This window comes from Hemicordylus capensis, chromosome 6 (genome assembly GCF_027244095.1).
Source record: "Hemicordylus capensis ecotype Gifberg chromosome 6, rHemCap1.1.pri, whole genome shotgun sequence".
NCBI classification, from domain to species: domain Eukaryota; kingdom Metazoa; phylum Chordata; class Lepidosauria; order Squamata; family Cordylidae; genus Hemicordylus; species Hemicordylus capensis.
In genome coordinates, this window is record NC_069662.1 from 158794969 (window position 1) to 158819263 (window position 24295).

At 41.9% G+C, this 24295-nt stretch overlaps 2 protein-coding genes across 15 annotated transcripts in view; one reads left to right on the plus strand and one right to left on the minus strand.

Annotated features, from left to right (window-relative positions):
• Positions 1-11382, plus strand: part of KMT2C (lysine methyltransferase 2C) — a 302840-nt gene extending 291458 nt beyond the window's left edge. For 5 of the 8 annotated variants that reach the window (XM_053260171.1, XM_053260174.1, XM_053260173.1 and 2 more), the window contains 8 exons: positions 381-1500; positions 2393-2529; positions 3326-3468; positions 3737-3905; positions 4145-4261; positions 5707-5780; positions 6089-6197; positions 9438-11382. In XM_053260171.1, the coding sequence (XP_053116146.1) occupies positions 381-1500; positions 2393-2529; positions 3326-3468; positions 3737-3905; positions 4145-4261; positions 5707-5780; positions 6089-6197; positions 9438-9530 (1962 nt within the window). In that variant the 3' untranslated portion in view covers positions 9531-11382. The remainder of the gene's footprint in view (positions 1-380; positions 1501-2392; positions 2530-3325; positions 3469-3736; positions 3906-4144; positions 4262-5706; positions 5781-6088; positions 6198-9437) is intronic. The other 3 variants (XM_053260175.1, XM_053260179.1, XM_053260176.1) reach the window with 2 other exon arrangements.
• Positions 11383-12774: 1392 nt separating this feature from the next.
• GALNT11 (polypeptide N-acetylgalactosaminyltransferase 11) overlaps positions 12775-24295 on the minus strand; it is a 62263-nt gene continuing 50742 nt past the window's right edge. For all 7 annotated transcript variants that reach the window (XM_053262430.1, XM_053262428.1, XM_053262429.1 and 4 more), the window contains 3 exons: positions 24002-24106; positions 14798-14935; positions 12775-13388 (listed from right to left, as the gene is read on the minus strand). In XM_053262430.1, the coding sequence (XP_053118405.1) occupies positions 13257-13388; positions 14798-14935; positions 24002-24106 (375 nt within the window). In that variant the 3' untranslated portion in view covers positions 12775-13256. The remainder of the gene's footprint in view (positions 13389-14797; positions 14936-24001; positions 24107-24295) is intronic.

The window sequence follows — 24295 nt, forward strand, 5'->3', positions numbered from 1 at the left end:
CAAGTGATAATCTCCAAGTGTGCTTGGAATGGTTGGTGAGGTTTGCATTTTATCCTGGGTGGTGTCCGTGTTCAGGTGATGTCCCAGGAGCATCAGTATCTCACTGACTTTGTCACAGAGTCTGTCCTGACATCCTAAAGAACTGTGCCCAGTTAAAACATTTTGCTTGAAATGGCTGGAGTATCTAACAATGAATATATTTGTTTGTGAGTAAGTGGAACTAATATGTCATTCAAACATCAAGCTGACATGCAGATTCACAAGTAAATGAGTCTTGGGATTGTAAGTTTATTTTATATTTTTAAAGCTTCTAAAACTTAAGATATGTGTGCATGTTTTCCTTAACTGTATGTTTAATTTCCCCTCTGCTTATTTCTCAGGAATTGATTACTTCCTTACAACATGTCCCAGTAAAGGAGGTGGCCCCCAAAGTGTTCCACCAATATAACAACAACATCTCTACTCTGGATGTACACTGTCTCCCACAGCTACAGGAAAAGGTTTCTCCACCTTCATCCCCACTCATTACCTTTCCTCCTGCTTTTGAAGCAGCCAGAGTAGAACCTAAACCAGATGAGCTTAAGGTAACGGTGAAGCTAAAACCTCGTTTGAGAACAATACCCAATGGCCTTGATGACTGTCGACCAGTAAGTAAGAAGTGGAAAGGAATGAAATGGAAGAAATGGAACATACAGATTGTGATTCCCAAAGGTACCTTCAAGCCTCCTTGTGATGAGGAGATAGATGAATACCTTAAGAAACTGGGCACAACCATTAGTCCTGATCCTGTACCTAAGGACTACCGAAAATGTTGCTTTTGTCATGAAGAGGGCGATGGGCTAACAGATGGACCAGCCAGACTTCTTAACCTTGATTTAGACCTCTGGGTCCATTTGAACTGTGCTCTTTGGTCTACTGAAGTCTATGAAACACAAGCTGGTGCCTTAATAAATGTGGAACTAGCCCTGCGAAGGGGCTTGCAAATGAAATGCATGTTCTGTCACAAAATGGGCGCTACCAGCGGCTGTCACAGGTTAAGGTGCACCAATATTTATCACTTTACCTGTGCCATTAAAGCACAATGCATGTTTTTTAAAGACAAAACTATGCTTTGCCCCATGCACAAACCAAAGGGAGCTCATGAGCAAGAACTCAGCTATTTTGCAGTCTTCAGGCGGGTCTACGTCCAACGTGATGAAGTCCGACAGATTGCCAGCATAGTACAACGGGGGGATCGTGAGCACACTTTCCGGGTGGGGAGCTTGATCTTCCATACGATTGGCCAGCTGCTGCCACACCAGATGCAGGCCTTCCACTCTTCAAAGGTGCTCTATCCAGTTGGTTATGAGGCCAGCCGATTGTATTGGAGTACAAGGTCTGCTAACTGTAGATGTCGCTACCTATGTTCCATTGAAGAAAAAGATGGCCTTCCCCTCTTTGTGATCAGGATTGTTGAGCACGGCCATGAAGATCTGGTTCTTACTGGTACAACCCCAAAAGGTAACAACACACAATCCTGGGAGTGTCAATAGAGTTTTATCTTCACTAATATAGTGCCAGATGCATATTAAGAACATAAGAACAGTCCTGCTGGATCAGGTCCCAGGCCTATCTAGTCCCACATCCTGTTTCACACAGTGACCCATCCAGTGCCTCTGAGAAGCCCACAGGCATGCCCTTTCTCCTGCTGTTGTTCCCCTGCAACTGGTATTTGGAAGCGTCTTGCCTCTGAGGCTGGAATTCTCTATAGGAATTTATTTCAGGTTTCTTGGTCTTGATTCTATGCTGGATTGAACTGAATAAACATTAAAATATTACATGCGCTCTAACTTACAATGTTGATGCTATTGCCTGAATGTTGTATCACAGTTCTGTCAATTCAGACAATCCATTACTTAAAAATGGACAGCAAAACTGAAGACAGTATATCAGTATCATTCCACTTCCCAGTATCATTCCACATTTCCATCACATATATTACTTCAGTGTAGCAAATTGTGGGTGCCCATGTCATTTTCATTTGCGATGGTCTCGTGCTGAGACCATCACATATGGGCATGCTATAGGAACATTCTACCATGTACAGCAAAATACACCTGTGTATGCAATATGCTTATTATAGAGAACATAATGGTGCACATGGTTACATAGGCCTTAAAATCTAGAATACTACATTTTTTGGTAGTATTCATGTAAGAAGTTGGATGCACTGTGTAGTGAAATATAGGCGTGTGTAAACTTTCTTTCACTATTTCAGAGCAATCTCCGTTCTACCTCCAAAGCGAGTATGTCCATAAATGGTGTAATAACAACTGAGCCAAGACTCCTGTCCTGTATTGCTCATGCTTTCATTTGTTTTCACTTTAATTCCTCCCCTCCCCCCCCCCCGTAGGTGTTTGGGATAAAATCCTGGAGCCTGTTGCTTCTGTAAGGAAGACTTCTGAAATGCTCCAGCTCTTCCCTGCATACCTGAAGGGTGAAGACCTCTTTGGGTTGACGGTCTCTGCAGTGGCTAGAATAGCTGAATCAGTGAGTTTCAGGCTGACCTTTGTCATGTTCTTCTTCTTCTTATTTTTTTCCCCCTATTAATGTTTGGCAATGGTCTATCATAGGCATGCTGAGAATCTCAGGTTCAGTTTTTATAAAGCTGTGTGTTAACCCTAATGGTTAACCCACATGGTTGCAAAGGAGACCTTGAAAGTGTGGCCACAGACACATCTTGCTTCAGTCACAGTCTGTAGCCAAAATGGAACTAAAGGCGAAATAAATAGTCCCGCTGAGCACAACGGGAGGTACGTGAGAGCCACAAGGAGCTTGGATATTCCACCTGCGAGATCCTGTGCAGGCGCAGAACCCAGACTTACGAGTCTCCTACAGATCACACTACAGATCAACCTTTTTTTGCCCTGATTTCACATTCCCTTTCTGATAGAGGTTGTAAAGAGTCCAAGGTGGGAAATGAGGCATGGGGGATTGTACTTGCCTTCCCACTCTCCCCTTAATGGTTGCAAGAAGATATGCGTGGTAGACAGTAATGGCAGAAGGGAGGGCGATATGGCAGGTAATGTCTGAGAGGGCAGAGTACATCACCAATTGGTGATAGCGAGTCTCTTTAGGCTGGGGTAGAAAGGACAGCACGGGTCTTGTACACAGCTGTTCAGGGGTGTTGGACTTGAGGCATTTGCAAAGCACTTGGTGGCATGTTTTATATCTTTCATTTACCTGCACCAGAGACCATCTAATTTTTAATCCTCTTGCTGAACAAGACCATTGTGCTGGCTGTTCTGTAACTGCGCTAACATGTGCCTCCTTGGTGTGTTTACAGCTTCCTGGGGTTGAGGCTTGTGAGCATTACACCTTCCGATATGGCCGAAACCCACTCATGGAGCTCCCTCTTGCCATCAACCCCACAGGCTGTGCCCGTTCTGAGCCGAAAATGAGCACCCATGTCAAGAGGTTTGTGTTAAGGTATTTTCTTTTAAATTCACATAGTACAGCCCAGGGTTTATAGGCTGCGTAGGATACTTGTGCTTCTGTGTGCTGCTTACAAACCCTGTTGTCATTGGCTGTGTATGTGCATGTCCAAGCCAGGGGAGCTGCTTTGTCGTCTATGCTAGCTGGCTTTGAATGTCTGTCTGTCTCTTGGTTTTTTTCTTTTATTTGAAATGTCATACAATTCAGAGAGATCTTCAGTTTTCCTTGTATGTCTTTTCTGTTATATAACCCATTACTGCAGGCCTCATACCTTGAATAGCACCAGCACTTCAAAGTCATTTCAGAGCACAGTTACAGGAGAACTGAATGCACCTTACAGTAAACAGTTTGTTCATTCAAAGTCCTCTCAATACCGAAAAATGAAGACCGAATGGAAATCCAATGTGTATTTGGCACGCTCACGTATTCAGGTCAGTTACAGTACCTCTATGATAGGCAAGCCATTTAAATTTTGCAGCAGTCCCTTCAGCTCAAATGGTAAAATCATTTCAAAATGGTACAAGGCAATAATATCCCCCACCCAAAGCATTAGAATTGCCATTTCCTGTTTTTTAATACCCTAACCCTACAGGTTTACACCTGCATAGTGGCCCAGTGTGTGGATCCTGATACTTAGACGTTCCTAAACTTTTTCTTATTTTCTTCATAGGGCCTAGGCTTGTACGCTGCTAGAGACATTGAAAAGCACACCATGGTCATTGAATATATTGGAACCATCATCCGCAATGAGGTAGCCAACAGGAAAGAGAAGCTTTATGAATCTCAGGTATTACATAAGGCAACTTGACCTCCATTTCAAGTACTTGTGTAACATAGCAAAAGTGTGGGTTTATTTCTCAAGGAACCAGGCCTCTACAGCTGTGTTGTGAATGTTGGCATACATGTAAGTTGGGTGCATCTGAGTCTTGTGTAGTGATTGGAGCCTGTCACTGAAGCACTCAGAATTTTGCTCATGTGTAAAAGGATCATCTGATGTTTCTGGAGAATTCTGAAGAATTACCTAAAAGTTTTCATAAACCTCCATTATGTTTCATCCATATTGTGCGAGGTAGGATATTACATATATATAATGTCATACATATAATACATATACTATAATACGTATAATATTGTACATATGAACGTGGTCCATATGCGTGCAGAGCTCCCTTTTGAAATGTTAATACTTCACTTTTCTGTACAACATAGAGGCTGCATATCTTTCCTATTGGTCATGGTTAATCACAAAAACATAAGCATCCACTTCCTTAGTTAACCAATGGATTTTGCCCCAATTATGAATCCCAGAAACACATAAGAACATAACATAAGGACAGCCCTGCTGGATCAGGCCCAAGGCCTATCTAGTCCAGGATCCTGTTTCACAGTGGCCCACCAGGTGCCTCTGAGAAACCCACAGGCAAGAGGGCATGCCCTGTCTCTTGCTGTTGCTCCCCTACAACTGGTATTTAGAGGCATCTTGCCTCTTAGGCTGGAGGTGGCCTATAGCCACCAGACTAGAATCCATTGATAGACCTGTCCTCCATGAATTTGCCCAAGTCCCTTGTAAAGCCATCCAAGCTAGTGGCCATCACCACACTCTGTAACAGAAAATTCCATAGATTATGTGTTGTGTGAAAAAGTTCATCCTTTTGTTGGTCCTAAATTTCCTGGCCTTCAGTTTCATGGGATGACCCGTGATTCTAGTGTTGTGAGAGGGGGAAAACGTTCTCTCTGTCCACTCTCTCTACTCCATGCATAATTTTGTACACCTCTATCACGTCTCCCCATAGTCGGCTCTTTTCCAAACTAAAAAGGCGCAGATGCTGTACTAGAACTGTACACAGTACTCCAGATGCAGCTGCATCACAAAGATTTGTATAAGGGCATTATAATATTAGCATTTATATTTTCAATCCCCTTCCTAATCATCCCTAGCATGAAATGTGCCTTTTTCACAGCTGATGCTCAGTGAGTCAACACTTTCAACCATGACAAGATCTCTCTCCTGATCAGCCACTGACAGTTCAGACCCCATCAGTGTATATGTGATGCCCCAATATGCATCACTTTACAGTTGCTTACATTGAATCGCATTTGCCATTTCGTCACCCACTCATCCAGTTTGGAGAGATCTTTTTGGAGCCCTTCATATTTGGAAGTGTCCTTTATTTGTATGGTTAACTTTTCTTGTACAGATTTGATAGCACTTTCTCTCTACTTCCCCCCCAGAATCGCGGGGTGTACATGTTCCGCATTGACAATGACCATGTCATTGATGCCACGTTGACAGGAGGTCCTGCAAGGTGAGTCGCTCTATAAAGAATTGTGATCTCATTCTTGGAGATCAGCCACACTCACTTCATGGCTCTTTCCCAAAGTTTCCCCACATAATAGCCTTCCTTCTTTAAGTTGGCCCATTCTGTCTTCATGCTCTGACTGAAATATAAAGCTGTGTTATGAACTTGCTGTAGCATTTGTGCTGTTGTAGCAGATGCACCATGGGAATTATAACACTTCTTAAAACATTATTTTCACCTAGGAAGAGTTCAGGGGTTGTGTGTGTAGTTTACAGTAAAATCACTTTACATTTCAAAATCTTTTTTTCTTATAGGTATATTAACCATTCCTGCGCACCAAACTGTGTGGCTGAGGTGGTAACCTTTGAGAGGGGGCATAAGATTATCATCAGCTCTAGCAGGAGAATTCAGAAAGGGGAAGAGGTAGGACTTATACAGCTTCTGGTGTTGCATCTTTATTTGTAGAACATGCTATTCCTTCTTTCTGTGATTCCTATTTGGTCAGAAATACAAGAATTATATTCACTAGCGTGTTCTTTTCAAAACGCTTCTGCAAGTTTATGCACTGATGATTGGCCACCAGCAATTCCATGCACAACACAGCACACATACAGTTTTAGAAACTATTGTCAAAAAATAGCTGCATGGAAATCTGCTTATACTGCTACATTGTTAAGCAATTACCACTTGTCTACATTCATATAATGTAAGTCTTACCTTTTATGGATAGATAGAACTTTATCTATCTATCTACCTTTTATATTGAAACATAATATTGGAAAATGAGATTGTCAGAAATGGTTTAATTATAGAATAATTGCATTGGAAGGTACTCCATAATGCAGTGATACCCAAACTGGTCTCTGTACTCTGGGGGTAATTGAGGACCTTCCTAGGGTTACCTTGTAAGTTCCCTGTAGGCCAGCTCTATCTGTACCAGGTCTCTCTGTTAACTCACTGTTGAGGTATAACATCAACTACTTTTATGGTTACACAACAAAAACAGTACCATACTTCCCAATGGTTTTGCTACGTTGTTTTGTTTTGCTACCGCTGTTACTAATTAGGTATATTTTATTTTTATTTAACATATTTGTATTCCACCCACAATCACATCTCTGGGCGGTTTACAATAAAAACATACAAATTAAAACAGAATTAGAATATTTAACACATTAAAACAATGTACAATTTAACACAATGTTAAAACTTAAAAAGTTAAAAACTGTAAATCTAATTAAAAGCCAGGGTGAACAGATGTGTCTTAACTGCTTTTATAAAAGTTGTCAAAGATGGAGAGGCTCTTATTTTAACAGGCAGCGCATTCCAACGCCTTGGGGCAGCAACAGAGAAGACCCATCTCTGAGTAGCCACCAGACAAGCCGGTGGCAACTGTAGACAACTCCAGATTATCTCAAAGGGCGGTGGGAATCATGATGAATAAGATGTTCTCCTAAATACACAGGGCCTAAGCCATTTAGGGCTTTATAGGTTTTTACCAGCACCTTGTATTCTGCCCGGAAATTTATTGGCAGTGTAGCTCTTTCAACACAGGAGTAATATGGTCTCTGAGATGACCCAGAGATCAACCTGGCCACCATATTCTGTACCAACTTCAGGTTACCAGCATATGTACCACTGTTCTTAGGTTCCTCTCCAGAAACGGACACAGCTGATATATCAGCCAAAGCTGATAGAAAGCATCTCTGGCCACCACCTCAATCTGGGACACCAGGAATCCAGAAGCACTCCTAGATTGTGTACCTGTTTCTTCTGGGGAAGTGCCCATCCATAACCAGCAGATTAAAATTGTCTCCTGAGTTCCAAGCCTGTACAATAAATTCTACCATCAGTCTGTTTGTTATCCCTCATCCAACCCATCACCACCTCCAGGCAGGTATTTGAGGAGGTTATGCCTTCTCCTGATCATCTTGACATAGAGAAATAGACTTGGGTGTCATCAGCATACTGATAACACCTCACATGAAATCTGATGATCACTCCCAGCGGTTTCGTGTAGATATTAAACATCAGAGACAGTATGGATCCCTGAGGGACACCATATGAAAGGTCAGATTTTGAAGAGCAACAGTCTCCAAGGGATACCATTTGGAATCTGTTCAAGAGGTAGAAGTGGAACCACTGCGGAGCAATACCTCCTACCACATCCCCCTTAGATACTCCAGAAGGATACTATGGTTGATAGTATCAAAAGCCACCGAGAGATCCAAAAGGACCAACAGAGTCACACTCCCTCTGTCAATTCCCAATTGGAGATCATCCATCTGGCCAACCAAGGCAGTCTCTACCCCATAGCCTGCCCGAAAGCCAGTTTTAAATGGGTTTAGATAATCAGTTTCTTCCAAGACTGCCTGGAGCTTGGAGGCCACCACTCTCTCAATTACCTTGTCCAACCATGTAAGGTTGGAGACAGGCTTATAGTTGCTTAACTCTGAGGGATCCAATGCAGGCTTCTTCAGAAGAGTTCTAATAATTGCCACCTTGAAACAAGGAGGCATCCTGCCCTTTCTTGGAGAAACATTTATAATATCTACCAGGCCTTCTATAACAACCACCCTGGCCGATAGTATAAGCCAAGTCAGACAAGGGTCAAGAGAATAGGTGTTAGGCTGCACCGTTCCAATCAGTTTGTCCACATCCTCACAAGTCACAACCTAAAACTGATCCAGCCTAACCACATAAGAGGAGTCATTGGGCACTTCCACATCAGACACTGCAGTAATTGTTGGGTCTGAATCGAAGTTGGCCCGAATACAAGAGATTTTGTCCACAAAAAACTCATTTAAAAACATCACACCAGGTAATTGGTGGTTCCAAGTTCTGATTCAAGGAAGAAGGCACACACTAGCCCTCTCACAACCCTGAACAACTCCGCTGGGCGTGAGTTTTCGCATAGATGTGGAATTTTTCATTTTCATATTGATATGGAAAATTTCAAACCAAGGTGAGGTGTTCAGCAGTCCTTATTCAACAATGCAAGTAAAGTAAAAGTTGTTGTTTCACCAAGATCTTTTGTTTGTTTGATGGGACTTGTAATTGTCCAGGGTCCCTGATAAGTTTGGGAACCACTGCCATAATGTATAATAATGTACTCTTCTTATGTGGGAATTTTTTTGCCTCACATTTCATGTGTGTTTGCTTCTATACTGGAAAGTTACCATGAGATAGTGAGAAGAATAATGGCTTTTCAGATCAGTGCTGTTTGGTTGAAATGTGGGGAGCAATGATTATTCTAGCTCCTCATTCTGCTCATCTTATTCAGCCCTACATCTGCAGCAGCAAGGCTTGCATATTAAAAACTCCTGTCACAATAATAAACTAGTTAGGTTAGTTGGGGAAATACTTTATGCACTTACACAAGTGGAGAAAACATAGCGCAGATTGGCCCTTAATCTACGATATTTAATCAGTATATTCAGCTATATCATATTACAGATGAATTTCCTGTTCAGCGGTGCATTGATTTGAGGACCATTATAGGGATGGTTCATGTTGGGAAAATATTGCTTGCCCCTTCCTATAATCAATGGCCACTACTTAAAATACGACAAGATGTAGTAGAAAATTTGTTTATCCATTTGAGGGGTGGTTTTTCCTTGACTTTGCAAGCACCAAATCAAACTGACATTTCTTTTATTTCAGCTTTGTTATGACTATAAGTTTGATTTTGAAGATGACCAGCACAAGATTCCATGTCACTGTGGAGCGGTAAACTGCCGAAAATGGATGAACTAGATGCATTCCTTGCTGTCTCCGAGGGTTGCTTGTCCCAAGGAAGAAGTGATTTTGATTTTATTGATTTGCAGGGTGGGGGGATGTGAAAGTAATCGCTTCTGTTAAGTTACACATTCTGCACCAGTGGCAAAAGCAAGCACCAGAAGCAAGCTGGGCAAACGTGGAGCTGCGCGGCTTCCCAGGCACACAGAGGTGAAACTGATCTCCAGACCGGTCCAGCACTTTTGATTTTATGAACTCACTAAGGAGAAATAGTTGAACTTGAGCAGAGAAGCTGTGGCTGACCTGCTAAAGGGCAGTGGAGCATCAATGAATGTAGACTGAAATCACCAGCGAAAGGGGGACGTCCAAAGTGCTGGCCACAGCCTTACTTATTAAAAGGGGCAGGCCCTCTAAATACAGAAAAAAAATTAAAGTAGACACCACTGAACAAGGAATGTACTGAAATGACTTCCTTAGGGATAGAGCTAAGGGAAAAATAACTTGCACTAAAATACATTTAAAATACTTGATTCCATGAGTCAGTTTATTGTAGTTTTTGATTTCTGTAAAATAAGAGAAACTTTTTGTATTTATTATTGAAATAAGTGAATGAAGCTATTTTTAAAAGGAAAAGTTAGAAGCCAAGCTGCTGCTGTTACCTGCAGAACTAACAAACCCTGTTACTTTGTATAAAAGTGTAAATATTTTGAGAAAAAAAGTACAGTATAAAAAAAAATAGTAATTGACCAAATGCTACCAGACTCTGCAGCAGTTCGGGTGCTTATTATACAATTTTGATAGGGATGTTACAATATGATCTCATGTATTATTAAACATGCCATTACAATTGTTATGGAATAACCAAAATCTCAATTTAAAGAGAGGTTTTACTTTATTTTTTAAATCTTTAAAGCAGGCTCAATTGTGCTCAAATAACTTTTTAAAGTAACCCTTGACTGGTAGAAAGCATGTATATTACAATTATGACTTTTGTAGATGTCTGAGGAAATTTAGACTGACTGATTTATTTTATTTGTATTATATTGTTACATCCCTATTTCTTAAATCAGGTTTTTTTGTGCTTAGGATTTGTGATAACTGTGAATAACTGCTAAAACCACCCAAAATAGAAGCTGAACACTGATTTTCTTTTCCAGCAAAAAGTAGTGGAGATTAGATGACTGTTCAGCTTACACTAAAATCATGTCATGAAATAGAAATGTGTAGTGAGAGCGTAAGTCTAATACAATAGCTGCCTTCTTTAAAAGTAAAAACAAGGAAAAATAGATGTAATTGTGCTTTCAGCTGCAGGACTCTGGCAATAGGGTTTTGGAAAATGTAATTTAAAAATGTGTTTGTATGGATTGTTTTGTTTACATTTCTTTCAAAAAATAAACACTGTTTGTGTTTGCTTGTAGAAACCTAATCAACATTTTGAACCAGGTTAGTTTTTTATTTTGTACTTTAAATTCTGGTACTGACACTTCACAGTCTAAATATTAAAAAAAATGAAGTTTTTTGTGTGCACAGCTAAAGTGGACTGTACAACTGTTGGTATATTCAGTGATACAGCTCTGAACTTGTAATGTATATGGCATGATGTATTTTTATCTTACAGAATAAATCAATTGTATATATTTTTCTCTTGATAAATAGCTGTATGAAATTGTTTCTTGAATATTTTTCTTCTCTTGTACAATATTCCAACATCCTACCAGTATTTGTCCTACAGGTTTTTTCTGTTCTGTATAATAGTTATCTAATGTTGGCAAAAAAATATGAATTTTTGAAGTATACAGAGTGTTATGGGCTTTGTGGAAACAGATTTAGAAGATCAGCATTTACAAATAAAATATTTTACATCTATAAATACCATCTTCTATATTTTCATGTGGGATATCTGTTTTGTATCAGGATGCAATGCATCCGGAGTATGTTACTTTCTTAGACATACAAAGAACTGTCCTGTGTCATTGACCAACTAGAAATAATCTCTAAGGCAACCTCAAGATTGTTGTAGAGTGGTTACTTCTGTCTTGGCATGGTAGCCCAGCAAACATATAAAATGATGTTTTCAAAATATGGTGGTTTAGTTCCTGCTTTATATAAAAGTTCAGACTATATAAATGCTTCACCTTTTCCATACTAAGAAGCAGTTTCTGGAGCTCATTATTTGCTGGGGCGAAACAGTTCCTTCAACAACTTCTGTCATGGCTCTAGCAGATGATAATCTGAGTTAATCCCAAGGCAATCTGTGTGTGGCAAATGACTGATGTAATCAGCACAATAGCCCTATTTGCATATTGTGTCAGCACATACAGCTCTGTATGCACACAGTTAATCACATGTTACATTTGATATAAATAAAGAGCCAATGTGGTGTAGTGGTTAGAGTGCTGGACTAGGACCGGGGAGATCTAAATTCAAATCCCCATTCAGCCATGATACTAGCTGGGTGGCTCTGGGCCAGTCACTTCTCTCTCAGCCTCACCTACGTCACAGGGTTGTTGTGAGGAGAAACCGAAGCATGTAGTACACTGCTCTGGGCTCCTTGGAGGAAGAGCGGGATATAAAATATAAAATGTAAATGTAAATAAAATATATGCAGTAGGACACCTATCTGTAACCTGTATGAGGGTACTGTACCCAGATTCACTTTTAAAGTGAATGCAGGTACAATCATTCACAAACATGTACACAACTTCAAACTTCTGTATGTGTATGAGATATGTGCAAATAGGCCCAATATCTAGCCACTATCCAAATCAAGAACTCCACACAAGTTTTTTACCACTCTGTATCCTAACCATCTACATACTCCAGTATTTAAAACTGAAGGAAAGTAAAAAATTAGGGCAGACTGACACTGAGTTATCACATGATCATTAGAGCCAGGGAGAAACGATAAATCACTTTCTCTAGAAATGTTTAGCACATTGCCTTATTTTGAAGACACAAAGAAAAGGATTTAAACACAGAAGATTCAATTTCTACTCAATGAAATGATGATGATATTCATTACACCATGACCTTTCCCAATCCTAAAATGGCCAAATTTGTCAGAGAAATTTAATTCATGTTTATAAACCTCATTTCTTTTCAGAATCCATATCATAGGTCAATTTGTTGACAATTTGTTAAACAAAGCATAACTGATGAAGCTAAATGAATAAAAACACACTTTAGTTTAAAGTGCCAATTTTGTGTCATCAAAGTTGTAATAATTTTATTTTAAATATCTCAGGACAAATGACAGAAAGTCTTATATATGGTATACTAAAGTTTAATGAACTAAAATTTAAATACACAAATAATTAAGATGGAACATTCTTTTTCCAGATCAGTTAAAATAATTCAGCTACTAAAACACAAATGAGTAAGTGTAGTACCATGATACTTGTGCAAGAAATACTGGCAGAAAAGGATAATCTTCTCTCTTCTGACAATTGGAAAAGTTCCAAATAGATAAATCTGGAGATAAATTTATTCATTAAATTAACTGTGTTTATTATCTAGCATATCTTCTTACACCAAGGAACTCGAAGAAATTGTTAGTCTATTGCAGTGAGGTTGCCATAGCTTCTGTTCCCATCTGAATAGTCAGTCCACTGATACCTTTCCAGACCTGCCAGTACAGATATTTTCCTTTAAAATGTTCCATATCAGATACAGCAGCTCTAAGATTGCAGGGACTCCAAATTTCAGCTTGGGTGGCTGGTAAGGAAACAGACCTTATTCTATCACTCAGCCATCCAAACGCCACTGCTGAGAGGGGGAACCATCACAAATGGCCATAGTTACATATCCTTTGAGGCTAAGTGGGTCAATAACTTTCATGCATTGCCCAACAGACACCTGATAAAGTCGGTGGTTCTTCTGTAAAGAGAAGAGTATCAAGCAACAGTTGAGGTAAACAAGCTCAGTCTAGTTCCAAAACAAAGAGATATTCTCTGCTGGACTGATAAGACTAATTGACCTTATTAGGGCTTCTCTGTCTTCACCCAAGTTTCAACAGAAAAATTCTGCATTGAACTTTAAATCAAGTACAACCTACCTAGAGGTCAGGCATGGCTAATCCATTTATTTCTCCCCCAAGTCAAATATTGGAAAGGGAAGGGCATGTTTCTAAATATTAAAATAGTACCATGGCATACGTTCTATTGTTCAAATCTGTATGCTCCAAGAAAGAGTCTACATTTAAAATATACTACTACTGAAGCCAAATGGAAAGTGAAATTAGTAACTCAAAATAATCCTGCAAAGCCTGCATCAAGGGAACAGTGGCAGAGTGGATTATTCCTCAGTGTAGATATTCATTTTCTCCCACTTGAGGTTTAACAAACATTCTCTAGCAACACTCTTTGCTCCTATAAACTTTACTGTACATAGGAAGCTGCCATATATGGAGTCGGACCATAGGTCTATCTAGCTCAGTATTCTCTACACAGACTGGCAGCTGCTTCTCCAAGGTTGCAGACAGGAATCTCTCTCAGCATTATCTTGGAGATGCCAGGGAAGGAACTTGGAACCATCTGCTCTTCCCAGAGTGGCTCCATCCCCTAAGGAGGATATCTCGCAGTGTTCACACATCAAGTCTCCCATTCATATGCAACCAGGGTGGACCCTGCTTAGCTAAGGAGACAATTCATGCTTGCTACCACAAAACCAGCTCTTGTGACTGTTACATCACCTAAGTAATTAAATGAAAATTCAGCTATTGACTCAGTTGACTGTGTCCATATTAAGTTTGGGTATAGCCAAATAACCATAGAAGTGTTTTCCCATGCACCCAGATTCTGTGTTTTCAATAAAGTGCCCAGTTTTACTGCATCATTTCCAAGAGTGGGTAGGCAGAGGTGTGGCAAGATTGGTTAAAAATCCGGATCTAAGCAAAAATACTTGCATGTCAACTTAGCAATGCTACAATCAACTCATTTGGGGCACAAGCCCAGTACTGTATGATTTAGACTGACCAAAATATTTGATGTACCCCACATATTTCTTCCCTTACTGAAGGTGCAAGGCCAGTCTTACACCCATGCACCTAGTTGGAATCTAAATTATAACAGCCCATGTGAAGAATGTTGAACTTTTCAAAGCTTAGCAATGTGGACTTGCAAGTACAAGGATTTCAGCTACTAGGTGGTCTTCAGAGCCTCACATTAATTACATCCTCTTACAGGAAATCTGTAGTGAAATCCATTTGTGGGAAATCTTCATTATTCTTATAGCCTATTTTCAGAGTCCAAACTCTACTAAATACAGGAGTGACTCACAATACTTACCCCAAACAGCCATTGCTGCGATCCTCCTGATCCATGGCATTTCATAAGGCGTGGTGGATCAGAGGTGTGAGTTTCAGACACATCCAAGCACAGGAGGTTGTTTAAGATCAATTCATGATCTTCATTGTAAAGCCATGCCTAAGAACGAGGATGATTAATATCTTTTAGTGCCTAAAACCTTCCTGATTCAGTTATATCCCCACAGAATAAAAACTGGCTAATCTATTAAGCAACACTATCTATACTGGCTATAAACTACCTATAGAATGTCACATTTGTCACATTATTTTTCAATACGTCAGACATGCATGCATTTAAATGGGGATCAATACGCCATACTCCACACCATTCAGAAGAAACAAAATGTGTTTATTGTGGGGAAAAGCATACATCTTAAAAACAGAACTGAAATGCAACAATTGGATAATTCTCAATCCCCGAGTCAATACTTGGTGGAAGGATCTTTGGCCGCAATTTATGTATCAAATTTCTCAACTGCCCCAAACTTCCATCTCTGGGCAGTTTACAACATAAATCTGATTTAAAATGAAAACCTTAAAACACATTAAAACCACAGTCCAGTTAAAAAGCTTGAGTGAAAAAATAAGTCTTTATTGACAAATATGAATATGAAGAATATTTATATACTGCTTTTATTATTTATTTATTCATTCATTCATTCATCAATCACATTTATATACCACCCAAACTTTTGTCTCTGGGCGGTTAACATAAAACAATCAAACACATATAAAAAGTTAAAACAATTCAATAATTTAAAATCAATCACAAAATTAAAACCAACAAATTTTAAAAGGCTGAGAAAGCTTGGTTAAAAAGATGGGTTTTTAGATGTTTTTAAAAAATTGCTAGAGATGGGGAGGATCGTATCTTAGTGAGGAGTGCATTCCACAATCTCGGGGCAGCAACTGAAAAGGCCCGTCTCTGTGTAATCAGACGAGTTGGCGGTAACTGGAGACAGACCTCCTCAGATGACCTCAAGGGCGGTGGGGCTCATAGTAAAGAAGACGCTCTCTTAAATACCCAGGGCCTAAGTCATTTAGGGCTTTATAAGTTATAACTAGTACTTTGTATCTTGCCCAGAAACCTATTGGCAGCCAGTGTAACTCCATCAGCAAAGCAGAAATATGAGACTCAGTATATGGCAGTTTCCTATGTTCCTAATGTGCTCTATGTGGGGCTGCCTTTGTACGTAGTCTGAGTCTATCTAGCTCAGTATTGTCTTCACAGACTGGCAGCGGCTTCTCCAAGGTTGCAGGCAGGAATCTCTCTCAGCCCTCTCTTGGAGAAGCCAGGGAGGGAACTTGAAACCTTCTGCTCTTCCCAGAGCGGCTTCATCCCCTGAGTGGAATATCTTCCAGTACTCACACATCAAGTCTCCCGTTCATATGCAACCTGGGCAGACCCTGCTTAGCTATGGGGACAAGTCATGCTTGCTACCACAAGACCAGCTCTCCTCTCCAAGAGGAGAGGTCAAAAGTTAAGTCTGGAGGTCACCAACAGATGTACCACTGTTTTGAGGTCATTGATCTCGAGAAACGGACGCAGCTGGCATATCAGCCAGAGCTGATCACCCCTGGCCACCGCCTCAACCTGACAGACAGCAGCAAGACAGACACTAGCCACTCAACAAGAGAGACACCAGCCACTGGAGGGATGCTGTGCTGGGGGTGGACAGGGCCATTTGTTCTCCCCCTGCTAAATAAAGAGAATCACCACTTTGAAAAGGTGCCGCTTTGCTCAGTTAGCAGGGCAGACTTTTTAAAAGTAGTCAGAGATGAGGAGGCTCTCATTTCAGCAAGGAGTGTATTCCAGATTCTCGAGACAGCAACAGAGAAGACACGCCCCTGCAAAGACACCAGAGAAGCTGGTGTGTGCAATTACAGCTGTGAGTCTGTTGGGATAGGTCTCCTACAACTTTACACACCTATATTTGTCAATATTAGACCGTTCTTCTTTACAAAGCTGCTCAAACTCTGTCAGGTTCCTAGAGGAACGCTGACGGACAACCATCTTCAAGTCATGCCACAGATTTTCAATAGGATTCAGGTCGGGGCTCTGATTAGGCCACTCAAGGACATTAACCTTTAATTCCTTAGCCATTCCCATAAAGCGTTGGCTGTGTGCTTTGGGTTGTTATGCTGAAAGGTGAATTTCCAAGCCAGAGTCCACTATCTTGCAGAGGACAGCAGATTTTCCTCAAGGAGTTTCTGTACTTTTCTCTATTCATTGTCCCTTCTATCCTGACAAGTGCCCCAGTCCCAGCCGAAGACAAAAATTACCATAACAGGATGCTGCCAGCATGACTCACAGTAGGGATGGTGTCATTTGGGTGATGGACTGTGTTGGGTTTGCATCAAACGGAATACTTTCCATTCAGACCACATGGTTCTTTCTTGGTTTTGTGGTGTGATGAAATATTTCCCCTCATGGCTACAGTATCTCCTGAGTGTTCCTTTGCAGACTTCAAATGGGAATCAAGGTGGGTTTTCTTGAGTAATAGCTTCCTTCTTGTCTCCCTACTGTACAGGCCAGATTTGTGGAGTGCTTGGGCTATTGTCACATGCACACTATGATCTAGGGATGTGCATGAACCAGTTCAGAGGTCCTGTTATGGACCTCCAAACTGGTCTGAAGGACCAGTGGTTCGGCTGGTTCAATGGGCGGGCGGAGGTTACCTTTAAGGAGCAGGGAGGGTGCTCTACCCCCTCCCCCATGTCTCCTCCACCGGCACTGTCTTTAAAAACGGTCCTACGGGGCAGCAGAGAACCTCCTTGCCACCCCAGTGCACGTCGGACGAAGTGCACGGTGCACATGCACACATTGCTCTTTCATGTGCACACACATCATGCTTGCTCACCAGCAACTTCTGTTCCAACATGCACTGGGGCAGCAAGGAGGTATGCTGCCGCTCCATGGGACCGTTTAAAACAGCTCCAGCAGGGGGAATGCAGCAGGGGTTAAAGAGCACCCTCCTAACCCCCCTACCATCAAGCCACAGCTGGCTCCATGCACATCTCTACTATGATCCGTCTTGGCCATGGAAGCCTGTAGTTCTTTCAAAGTTGCCATTGGCCTCATGGTTTGCTCCCTGATCAGTCATCTTCTTGCTCGGTCATGCAGTTTGGAAAGATGGCCTGATCTAGGTAGAGTCTTGGTAGTGCCATGCACCTTCCACTTAATAATCTTGATCATGAGCCGAAGGATATTCAAGGACTTTGCAATTCTTTTATACCCATCCTGATCTGTGCCTTTCCACAACTTTGTCCTGGAATTCTTTTGACAGCTCCTTGGTGCTCCTAGTTCGGTCTTTGCTTTGAAATGAACTACCCAACAGAGGGAACCAGCAGGGACTGCTGAATTTATCCTGTCATCATGCAATCGCTACGATTTAACCTAGGTGGGGCCTCCAAATACAGGTTGCACTAGAGTGCACTTGTGCAAACACTGAAATAGCTGGCAGGATTGTATGGCCATTATTTCAAATGGCCATGTGATCCTCCAACTCCTTCACATTATTTCAGCATTTGCACAAGTGTCCTCTAACAAAACTTGCATTAGAAAGCTGCAGAACCTGCAAAACACCCACAGAATGTTGTATGATATGAGAACCACTTTCTTGAGGGTGTTTTTTTTTTTTTTTTAATGTTCCAAGAGAGAAATTTATATGCAAACTGGAGCAGTTTAATGCTAAGGACAAATAATAACATTCATTTGCCACACTGGTAAATAGTTATTGGCTTTCCTGAAAGCAAGTTATTGATTTCTACACTATGAAGATGTGACTATTTTTGGTATATTTTATAGGAAGCTTAGGCCCCAGCCTGAAGCATGAGAGCTGTCTACTGAATAGTAGTAGTATTTATACACCCCTTTTCAAAGAAAAGGTTCTCAAAACAGATTACAAAGAAAGAATAAGGTAGTAAGATCTGAGAGTCACAAAGTACTAGCCTCCACTTTGGTAACTGACTTCTACTATGAAGACGGAATGGCAGGGTGATAATCTCTGGTAACTAAAGCAGCAACAGACTTATACGCAGGTTAATTTTTCAGAGCTGGGCTTTTAATTTTAAGTAGTGAGTGGAATTAATCAGTACCCTATGCTACATTAGCCTGGCCCATAACAAAAACTTTGTAGCATGTGGCCCTCCAATCTTTAACCTAATTTATTCTGATTGCTACTAGAGCACAGGGCTGATAAAACTCTCTCCATGATATATGACTAAATGCAACCATACAGGAAGGAGTCAAAGCTTTGCTTTTGTTCCCGAAAGATGCTGATAGTGGCAACAAAACTGAAGCAAAAAGAGTACCACCAGGAGAAGAGCTGCATTAGTGGCAAGGAAAGCAAAAGGACCCCACAGCAAGACACAGGAGGAGGAGACCTTTGTTCACATTGTGGGCAGTTCATTCAAATTTTCAGAACACAGATGGTTTCAGGCAGATGATGGACATGCAGTGGCGCTCTTCAGGGCCAAGGTCCAGGGCCTTCACACCCCCTGGGGCCCCCAAATTCTCTTTAGTCTACCCTGCGTAGTATGGTCGCCATTGGCCTGCATTGTGCCAGGTGCTTCAGAGGCAGAGGGGAGGGGGAGTGAGGAAAGAATTATGTGGGATGGGAATATGTTAAGTTGTGTGTTGAAATGTTTCTGCTAATACATTTTTGCATAAATATACCTGTTTTATATTCTTACATCTTTGTTAATTCAGTTGCTGTTTGTGCCCTCAAGAAGCCATGTGTTAAAAATACTGTGTTTGTCACGGGTGTGTGTGTGGGGGGGGGGTGTATAGGGAGATTATGCTTAACTTGCAGGGGGGGCCTCCACCAATGGGGGCCTCCAAAGGCCTTTAGGTCCAGGCTCCAAAATTACCTAAGTGTACCTCTGTGGACATGATATTGGTTAACACGTGGACAGCTGAATCTCCTGCCCTTAAATACAGACCTAAAGTGGATCTATTTGTGACTGTGGCTATTCAGTACCTACAGGAAAGCTTTTCTGATTCAGAATTGATACAGAATTCAGGATTGTCCAGTCATTCTCCTTGTGGGCCTGAATTTGCTTAGGTTTAAGGGCTGCAATATTTGGCTTTTTGGCACAGACACATGCATATAAAATAATAGGAGTACTGTGTGAGACATGAAGGCCATGTGTATTTTCCCCTTTGAAATAAAAGTGAAAGCTAGCTCCTTTGCCAGGCCCTGCTTGTTGGTTCTGACCATTTGTGATGTGATGGAGTGTGTGTGTGTGTGTGTGTGTGTGTGTGTGTGTGTGTGTGTGGGCAGACATTCACAGTCTTATTTAGATGAAGCATGGGGCAATGAAAGTAACAAATACCAAATTTGCAAATATTGCAGAGTTTGTTCTATAAAGGTCTAACTTTTAAACTCAAAGCACCAAATAAGCTAGCTCATCCTGTGCAATTCTTGTGTAGAACTTTATGGCTGCCTAAGATTACAATAAACCTTCTACAGTGGGACAAGTTAGCTGAGCCCTGAAATGTGAATGGGTGCCTCAGACAGAGTGCCAATGCCTCATCTCCCCCTTTAGCTTTAACTGGGTGGGAGAGAGAAGCCACAGGCAACCTTCCCTCCTTGTCCACATGCCTTGCAAAGTTTACAAGGACCAGATCAGGAGCTACTGATATGACGCCTGGCAGCTTTACAAGGCATTGGGGCTAGACGGGGAGTTGCCAGCAGCCTCCTCTCCTTCTGACCCCTTTAAAGTCTGCAAGGGTCAGGGACCAGTTCCAGACCCAACTCTTGCAGACTTTGGAAGGAGCACAGGGGCAGGATGGGTGATGTCCCCAGCAGCAGAGCACCTGAGGCACCCATTTCACCAACACTTCCATCAAGGTGCACCTAGCTGCCATTTCAGCACACCACCAAGGCTGGGATGGTAATGTGTCTTTGTCCATCCTGACTCCAAACAATTTCTAAAACGGGTTAACAACCTGTGAGGGCACCCATTGAGCCTTGGAGCCTCTCACTTGTGCTGTCCACACTTACAGAGGCCCCTTTTGAACCATTGCTATCTGCCTCATGAGGTTGCTGTGACTAAAAACCGCCTTTCTTTTTGCCATCACATCAGCAAGGCAAGTCAGCAAACTTGCTGCACTAAGGGCAGACTACTCTTACACCAAGTTCTATCCAGGCAAGGTTATCCTGAGCCCGGATCCTAACTTCTGCCTAAGGCTGTATCAGACTTTCATATCAACCAGGACACTTTGCTACCTACTTTTTTTTTTTTTTTTTGGTGACCCTTCTACACCCCTTGAGCGTTCTATGCACGCCCTGGACGTCTCCTTTATTTTTTTGAACTGCACTAAGTCATTCAGGTGGTCAAACTATTTGTCTCCTATATGGGGACAAGTAAAAGCCCTGCCATCTCAAGACAAAGATTGTCCAAATGGCTGGTTCAGTTGACAGAGGCGTAACTATGGGGGGGCGGGGGGGCACGTGCCCCGGGCGCCATCTTTTCTGGTCACATGGGGGCGCCGCCATGACCAAAAAAAATTTAATTTTTTTTTAATTTTTTTTTTTGTTAATACAAATGTTTCCTGCTCAGTGCAGCAGCACTGCAGCAGTCAAGGGAGCGTGTTGGCGCCCCTCCCCCATGAGCGGTCCCTTCCGCGCTGCCCGCGCCCCCCATTGCTTTGCTGGCGCCTGGCAGCCAGTCAGTGGCCTGGCTTGGCGGCGGCGGCGGGCGCTTGTGAGGAAAAACCTAAGTATAATGTAGTATGTTTGGGGGGGGGGTGCCATTTCAGTGCTTGCCCCGGGCGCCGTTTTCCCTAGTTATGCCTCTGTCAGTTGATCACCTTTTGCTACAAGAAGCAAGGCGTGCAGGAGCCCTCCAAGGTCAGGGTGCATTCTACTAGATCCATGGCTACCTCAGCTCATCTTTGTGTTACAAACAGGTTCCAATGCAGCTCCCGGACCTTAAAGTCAACCCTTGAAGCCCCACTATACTATTCTTGTTTCCTAAAGTCATCCACACAACTTTCTGGAGCCTTAAAAAAAAACAAAAAACATTTCTGCCAGAGCAGGGACGATCATGCTCTCCTCCCAAGCAGAATTTAGCTGCTCAGTTTCTACAAACCTGCCTGTTATTCGGCAGTCTGGCAGCATCACAACTGGAACTGATCCAGCCTGACCACATAAGAGGAATTACTGGATACCTCTACATCAGACACTGTTGTAACTGTGGGATTTGAATCCAAGTCGCCCTGAGTATGAAAGATTTTATCCACAAAGAACCCATTAAACATGTCACAGCGTGTAATAGATGGTTCCAAATTCTGGTTCAAGGGAGGAGGGGCACTTACTAGTCCCCTCACAAACCTGAACTCCACTGGATGTGAACCTGCAGGTCAATATGAAACACTTCTTTTCCACATGTATCTCCTGAGCATAGATCTTCAATTGTGCTCTATGTCACCATCACTGCTGCTTCTTTGTATTTTGTATTGTTAAATCTTTTTAGTTAGATCTCTATCATTATATTTTAGCTTGATATTTCAATTGTGTAATTTTTATAGTTTTTTGTTTTAATTTTTCTATGTGAACCACCTTGGTATTGTTTTTAATGAAAGGCGGTATATAATTTAACAATAAATAAAATAAATTAAAAATATCTGTCTGAATCTTTCTCCACTTGCACTCCAGTCTACCTCGCCGCTTCAGCCCCCTTAGTTCTTCCGCATACCAAGGGGCCAATTTTGAAGTGAGTCAGAGAGGACACTTAGGAGCGATCTTGTCTGCTGACCTTGTGAGTTTGCTGTTCCAGTTCTCTACCAGGACATCAACAGGATCACCAGCAGAGCCAACACTAAATTCCTCCAAGGCTCCTTGGAATCCTATGGGATCCAATAACCTTCTCGGGTGGACCATCTTAATAGGCCCCTTACCCTTGCAAAGGTGGGATGTGATGGTGAGTCCCACCTTAACCAGATGGTGGTCCTTCCATGACATGGGAAAACACCAGCGTCCCATCCAAGGAATATCACCCTGATCAGAGTGAAAGACCAGATCAAGTGTATGACCAGCAACATGTGTCAATCCCGAGACTATTTGGGATAGGCCCATAGTTGTCATGGCCGCTATGAACTCCTGAGCTGTCCCGGAAAAACTGGTCCCAAAGTGGACACTGAAGTCCCCCACCACCACAAGCCTGGGATACTACAACACCAAGCCCAAGACCAAGTCTGTCAGCTCAGTTAGAGACTCTGTTGGGTAGCAGGGTGGTTAGTACATCAAAACAAGTCCCAGTCTATCCCTGGTCCCCAAACTTAAGTACACACATTCAATATGGTCAGACACTTTGACAGGGATCTTGGTAAGGGAGATGTTATTCTTATAGACCATAGGCACTTCACCTCCCTGCCCACATCCCCTCTTTGTTCCTCAATAGAGTGCCCTGGAGGGAGAAGCTGGGACCAGACTGGGCCACCAGCCTCTCCCAACCAAGTCTCTGCGATACATTCCAGGTCTGCACCTTTTCCAGTTCTACAATGTCCTTAAGATATGGTGACCAGAACTGCATGCAATACACCAAATGTGGCCACACCATAGTTTTGTATAAGGGCATTATAATATTAGCAGTTTCATTTTCAACCCCCTTCCTAATGATTCCAGGCATGGAATTGGCCTTTTCCACAGCTGCCACATATTAAGCTGTCCACCACAACCCCAAGATCTCTCTACTCATCAGTCACGGATAGCTCAGACCCCAGTAGCCTATATGTGAAATTGTGGGGGTTTGCCCCAATATGCATCACTTTACACTTGTTAACATTGGACCACATTTGCCATCTTGTCGTCCACTCCCCAGTTTTGAAGAGATCCTTTTGGAGGTCCTCACAATCCCTTTTAGATTTCACAACCCTAAGTAGTTTGGTGTCATCTGCAAATTTGGCCACCTCACTGCTTACCCCAACTTCTAGATCATTTATAAACAAGTTAAAGAGCACTGGTCCCAGTACCGATCACTGGTCTTTAACAAGTTAAAGAGCTCTGATCCTAGTACGTAACAGACAACAGGATTTCTTGACAGATGAGCAGAGTGTTTGCATAGGTTTGCTTTACTCTACACGCAGATGATTAAAAAGTAAAGCAGCAATGAAAGACTACAAATTAAGGAAATGCTTGAGAGATCAAAAAGCAAGCACTGGCCATGGGTTACTTGCCTGGTTTTGATCACTGTAGTCACACTCCCTGACCACAACGAGTCCTCCTTTCTGACTTGGGTGACCCTGGGCAACCAGGCATTTATTTGTCTGGAGGTGATACAACTGCAAGCAAAACAAACATTTTAAAAGACAAGAGAAAATGTGAGCAACAAAGGAAATTTGCAGCCACTAATCTGATCATTTTTGTTAATGGGAGGGAGGGGGTTTGGGGGAAAGAATTTCTCAGTTGACAGCATGTTCTGACACAATAGCACATATGACAGAAAATCCTTTACTCTGTAATGCTCACAG